At 39.6% G+C, this 6,333-nt stretch overlaps 2 protein-coding genes across 3 annotated transcripts; both read left to right on the top strand.

Annotated features, from left to right (window-relative positions):
* Positions 1 to 461: 461 nt before the first annotated feature.
* Positions 462 to 2,389, top strand: LOC129453334 (interferon-induced protein 44-like). The gene is given in 9 exon segments (XM_055217542.2): positions 462 to 737; positions 853 to 919; positions 1,012 to 1,207; positions 1,291 to 1,443; positions 1,549 to 1,621; positions 1,624 to 1,719; positions 1,866 to 1,966; positions 2,050 to 2,209; positions 2,212 to 2,389. Coding segments are annotated over 9 exon segments (1,035 nt in total). The 5' UTR covers positions 462 to 601; the 3' UTR covers positions 2,265 to 2,389.
* A 272-nt stretch (positions 2,390 to 2,661) lies between these two features.
* LOC129453328 (interferon-induced protein 44-like) lies at positions 2,662 to 5,312 on the top strand. Of its 2 annotated transcripts, none has more exons than XM_055217528.2 (8): positions 2,662 to 2,963; positions 3,404 to 3,890; positions 3,961 to 4,015; positions 4,087 to 4,282; positions 4,364 to 4,525; positions 4,599 to 4,770; positions 4,850 to 4,950; positions 5,027 to 5,312. In XM_055217528.2, the coding sequence occupies exons 1-8, from the start codon at positions 2,742 to 2,744 to the stop codon at positions 5,210 to 5,212; spliced, it is 1,581 nt and encodes a 526-aa protein (XP_055073503.2). In that variant the 5' UTR covers positions 2,662 to 2,741; the 3' UTR covers positions 5,213 to 5,312. The 2 variants fall into 2 exon arrangements, with proteins under 2 accessions (XP_055073503.2, XP_055073504.2); XM_055217529.2 differs by having other exon boundaries at positions 2,664 to 2,963; positions 4,364 to 4,516.
* The last annotated feature ends 1,021 nt before the right edge of the window (positions 5,313 to 6,333 follow it).

The following is a 6,333-nucleotide window of genomic DNA, read 5'->3' as shown; positions in this document are numbered from 1 at the left end:
GTATAGTGCACAAGCATCCATGGTGCAAAGGGGGTGCTGATGAGCACACTTCGGAACATAAAAATGACAGATGGGACAGCCTATGCACTCGTAGACTAATCTAGCATGCGCAATTTAAGGCCACGAGACTGAAAGTCCACATGATGTGTGCCATTTTGAACAGGCCCTAATATTGTGCTGAAATCTTTCACCTGAAATGTTACATTTATATACATATTTGCATTAATGTGACACATTGGCTTCCCTCACACCTAGATTAACCACTAAACAAAAGCAGCAGCTCTGTGTCTTGTTGGGTAATGTGGATCTGACTCTTCTCTTCAAAGCGTCTGTTCATGGATATAATGCTGCTGCTTTCCACCAGCTCTGTGACCGTCAGGGTCCAACTTTACTCGTGGCCTACAACTTTTCAGGCTACATCTTTGGTGGATATACTAGTAAAGATTATACTCAGTGCGGTAGGATTATAGCTGATCACGAGGCTTTCCTGTTCAACTTTCCTATTAATGGTGGTGTCCCTGTCTCCACCAAAATAAGAAATGGGAGTCACGCACGTCTTGATGACTCTGGAGTGCCCAACTTTGGCAAAGAGTTGTACTTTATGGATAACAACCTACCTTACATACATGAGACAGGGAGATCCAGAAATGGAGATTGTGTGTTCGATTTTGATCCTTTAACCATGTATGGAAGCGATGATCAGCTCCGAGAATGTGAGGTGTACAAAGTGAAGAAGAGTAAGTCAGAATAAAGTTTTTATAACTACGTTTAATGATAAATCTGGGACTTTATTAATATTGTTTATTATATTTGACAGCACATTTAAATCATCATTCAATATTTGTCTTCCAGTTGTCTCACAGGTCACTGCAGGTCCAATCAGAGAGAAGCCATGGAGAAATATTCTGTGGATACCCGGGTATGTTTTTACAAAATGTTGTTTTTAACCTGTTGCTTATTTTATGCAACTTTCAAAAACCTCTAAATAAGAAGTTTTAACTGCTTCCATAGACAAAAGCAAGACCTCTTGAAGCGTATCAAAGATCATAAACCCCTGGTGTCCTCTGTGAACCGGGTTCGGATCCTGATGGTTGGTCCTGTGGGGGCTGGAAAGTCCAGTTTCTTCAACTCCATCAACTCCATCTTCATGGGACGCATGACCAACAAAGCCATGACAGGATCTTCAGGCACCAGTCTCACCACACAGGTACAATAAAAGCTTCCTTTATTAAAAAGAGTGTTAAATATCTTTTCATGACTTATTGTTTTGGTCCCTATATTCTCTTTTAGTTTCGCACATATCCACTGAAAGATGGCCGTGATGGAAAGCCATTGCCATTTGTGTTGTGTGACACTATGGGACTGGAGGAGCAGACAGGTGCAGGTCTGGATATTGAGGACATCAACAGCATCATTCAGGGTCTCATACCAGACCGATATCAAGTAAGATGAACATTAAGATGATACGGTTGTATTCAAATGAACTAGTTAAAATATAAGTTTTAATTAGATTCTTTATGTACTTAATCATTAATTATCTTGCTTAAGTTCAACCCCCTAGCATCATTTCATCCTGATGAGCAAACGTCCTCCAGACCTTCATCTCTACAGGAGAGGATCCATTGGTGGTGTTTGTGATAGACACCACCATAATCTCCCTCACGTCCAGCAAAGTGGAGGACAACCTTGCAGCCATATGCAAAAAAGTGAACTCGCTGGGTGAGTTATACCATAATTCTGGTTCTTAATGCTGATTGATCAATAGCTGTGGGTTTTTTGTGTCGTGGCAGCATCTTCAAAATGTATACATGTGTGCTGCATATAAAAATACATTCCTTAATATTGCTTTACTGATCATTTTTCAGGTGTTCCTCAGATCGTCTTGATGACTAAAGTAGACGAGGCGTGTCCTCTGGTGGAGGAGGATCTTCGAAATGTTTATGTCAGTTCCTACATTAAGTCAAAGGTGAGATCTTCCAGAGCTCAAACTGTGTGATATGGAGCTGAAAGTGTGAGAGATGGACTGAGAGATTTGTATTGACTCTACAGGTACAGGAGGTCAGCTCTCGACTGGGTGTTCCTGTGTCTTGTGTGTTACCTGTGAAGAATTACAGTCAGGAGCTTGAACTGAACTTTAACTGTGATCTTCTGCTTCTCACCGATGTACAGCAGATGCTCACCTATGATGAAGATTATTTGGATGATGTTGATGCCCATTAGAGCAAACACCTATTATGTGTTACTTAAAGTTATACTGCAGTTAAATGTCTTGTGGCAAAAAGTTGTTAGGCCACATTATAATTACATTTCAAATACCTTATTTTAATAGAGGTAACTAAAATGCAGTGTTGTTCAAACTATGATTAAAAAAGAAGAAGAATTAATAAAATTCAAGTTCTTTAAATTAAAATGTACCCATAAATATGTTCATCTACACGCAACAGTCGCGTAATCTGTGTTTAAAATGGAACCAATAGAAATGTATTTAATTTTGTTCAGATATTTTAATAAACAAACGTATGTTCAACGAGACATTGCAGAAGAATTTTATTTCTCAAGAAAAGTCGCTTAAAATATGTAAAATACTGACCGGTTTAAGTGTTTCTAACAATAATGTGGTGGTGGGCGTGGTTATTACAAACGGGCGTTCTTTGTTGAAGTAGGTCCGCGTGGTAGGCGTGGTTTGTGGCCTCGCAGACGCATACTTGCATCGTTGCTGTTCTCACAGTCTGTTGGAAAAGATGAGAAATTTAAAGCGTAAAACCAAAAGGAGTGTCGTGTGGGATTATTTCACCCTTGAAGACGAAACGGTTCGATGCAGACTGTGCAATGCAGTGTTGAAGTTCTGCGGCGGCACCAGCACGATGCAATATCACATCGGCAGACGACATAGCAACACGGGGCTGCACGCCATAAGGTCCGGTTCGCGGAGGTCTGATTCGGCGGGGGAGATAACACAGAGGGTATGTAACGTTTGTTTGATCTTGGGTTTCTTCGATTTCACTGCGCGTTGCGCAGATTAATCGGCGAATGACATCAAAATATCGCGAGAGCGATTCGAAAGCACAGCCGTCGCGGTATTTTGATGTCATAGATCGAGCAGTCTGCGCAGCGCGGCATAAAGGCGAACAGGCCTTCTGTTTTGTTGAGGAAAAACACATCTTAAAACACGTGGTTATCGATTATATGGATTTGCAAAAACTCCCTAATAGTAATATTAAGTCAAATATTTAATAAGCCGAATCTGGTTCGATTCGCGATCGTCTTCGTGAAAATCTTGCCATTTAACCCTGATCAAGAATAACATTTTGACTTCATTGTCACCTATGCACATTATTTACAATCAGTACTGTTGTGCTTTGTGTCAAGAACACATGTATTTATCTGTTTTGCTTTTTTTTAGGGGAAAACCTTTCCCCTCTCTTCCAGTTTATCTGATGAGCAAGTACTTCAGCTCTGTGCCATGCTAGGTGATGTGGATCTGACTCTTCTCTACAAAGCGTCTGTTCATGGATATAATGCTGCTGCTTTCCACAAAAACTGTGATCGTCAGGGTCCAACCTTACTCGTAGCCTACAACTCCTCAGGCTACATCTTTGGTGGATATACGAGCGTGGATTACGCCCAAAGTGGGAAGAATATTACTGACGAGCAGGCTTTCCTGTTTTACTTTCAAGGCAAGATCCCGTTGTGCATCAAAGTTAACAGTGGACATCACGCACGTCTCGATGACTCCGGAGGGCCCAGCTTTGGTCAACAGTTGCATTTTTGCTACGACAACCAACCGCTTTTGTGCAATCAGGGAGGTTCTTCGTATAGTTTTAATACTGAGACTATATACGGGAACGACACTCAGCTTTGTGAATGTGAGGTGTACAAAGTGAAGCAGAGTAAGTCAATCGTTAGTTTTTAATCACTTCCTGTATTTTCCAACATTGCAACTAATTTAAATGCACTCAGTGTCCCAGGTCAGTGTTGAAGATAAACCATGGCGGGACATGCTGTGGACAGCAGAGTATGTTTTCACTTTTTCTTCCTTTTGCTAATTTTTCTATTGTAAAATGGTTAACGTGATCTGATTTGCAGGCGAAGAGAAGAGCTCGTGAAAATAATCAAAGATCATAAACCCCTGGCGTCATCTGTGAACCGGGTTCGAATCCTAATGATCGGTCCTGTAGGGGCTGGAAAGTCCAGTTTCTTCAACTCCATCAACTCCATCTTCATGGGTCATGTGACCAACAAAGCCATGACAGGATCTTCAAGCACCAGCCTCACCACACAGGTGCAATAAAACAGCACTAGTACTTTCGAATTATAATGCAATCTTAGCAATTGTCCAACAGTAATTTCTTTTTGTTGATAGTTTCGCACATATCCACTGAAAGATGGGCGTGAGGGAAAGCCATTGCCATTTGTGTTGTGTGACACTATGGGACTGGAGGAGCAGACAGGTGCAGGTCTGGATATTGAGGACATCAGCAGCATTCTTCAGGGTCTCATACCAGACCGATATAAAGTAAAATGGGTACAAAAATAATGCAGTTTCTTTGGATGAATCAATTAGCATACATTTATTACATGAAATCCTCTTAATTCAGTTCAATCCTGTGGCACCATTTGAACCCAATGAGCAAAAGTCCTCCAGACCTCCATCTCTACAGGAGAAGATCCACTGTGTGGTGTTTGTGATGGACGCCAACATAATCTCCCTCATGTCCAACAAACTGAAAGAAAAACTCGCTACTGTACGCAGAAAGCTGAATTCACTAGGTAAGTGTTCTTGTGTAGGTTAACTGGTTCAATTCTCATCAAACACAAACTGGTAATGTATATCATGAATGCATTTCAGGTGTTCCTCAGATCGTCTTGATGACTAAAGTAGATGAGGCGTGTCCTCTGGTGGAGGAGGATCTTCAAAATGTTTACGTCAGTTCCTACATTAAGTCAAAGGTGAGATCTTATAGAGCTGAAACTGTGTCATATAGAGTGTGTCAGATGGACTGAGAGATTTGTATTGACTCTACAGGTACAGGAGGTCAGCTCTCGACTGGGTGTTCCTGTGTCTTGTGTGTTACCTGTGAAGAATTACAGTCAGGAGCTTGAACTGAACCTCAACTGTGATCTTCTGCTTCTCACCGCTGTACAGCAGATGCTTCGCTTTGCAGACGACTACTTTGATGATGTTTCTCCAATAGAGGGCGACCTCTCATAAAGAGCCGCTGGTAGTTTTTACAGATTTATTATCTCAGTTCAAAATATGTGTATCAGCTTTCAACAAGACTGGCATAATAAAGTATTATCATCTCTTTTAATTATTTGTTCTGTTCGATATTGACTGATATCTTTAATATTGACTGAGTAACTTCATGTCAGAGATTGAAATCAATGTGAAATCAGATTAGTGTCACATACAGGCAACAACGTAATAAAAGTAGATTTCTGAGTTTACTTAAATGATGATATGACGCCCACTTAATAATTTTCCAAAAATATTAAGAACATTATCATATACATACTTAACACGAGAGACCAAAACAGTAACTCTTCAAACAGTTTGTGTGAAATGCATCAACATGGTCAGTAATGTGTCATGCACTGAGACACAAACTTAATCATGTTTCTAATCAACAAGCATCATTCATCGTTCAAAAAAGTACAAATACAACAGATAGCTAACTTAACAGTGACATCAACAACATCATAAATAAAACACTATATGCATAATCCATTTTGATATTATTAAAGTATTATTCAACTTTCTTAAAAAAAGACAATCTTTCACTAGATAAGACCCGTATGCCTCGTTTGAGATCATTTTAAGCCATTTGAAGCTGCGTTGAAATGGCTATTTTTAACTGAATTTCACCCATTTGCATTAAGCTTTGTATAGTTAGAACCCCAGTCATGTTTTTGAATGGTCGTGCATCATTTCCTCAGTTGCCACTGAGACAGGAGAAATAAAGATTTTAGTGTTGCACTTCCTTCTTTCAATGATGTTAAAATCATCATTTTGCATCATTGAAAGCAGGAAGTCTAATTTCTTTATTGAGGGGGTGAGACTACAAACACCGCTTTTCTCGGTCAAATAGGCTTCTATTCTACTACTTCTATTCTAAACTCTACTACTACAAATATGACGCACTTTCAATAAAGATGAATGTTTCTACGGATTAAATGCTCCTTTAAACTATAATGTCTTGGGGTCCAATAAAGTCTATTATATTGAGAAAAATCCTGAAATGTTTTTATTAAAAAACTTAATTTCTTCTGGACTGAACAAAGAAAGAAAGAAAGACATCAACATTTTGGAAGACATGGGGTGAGTAAATTATT

This window comes from Misgurnus anguillicaudatus, chromosome 23, assembly GCF_027580225.2.
Source record: "Misgurnus anguillicaudatus chromosome 23, ASM2758022v2, whole genome shotgun sequence".
In the NCBI taxonomy this organism is placed as follows: Eukaryota; Metazoa; Chordata; class Actinopteri; order Cypriniformes; family Cobitidae; genus Misgurnus; species Misgurnus anguillicaudatus.
Note: the sequence above shows the minus strand (reverse complement) of the source record. Positions and strands in the feature narration are given on the sequence as shown.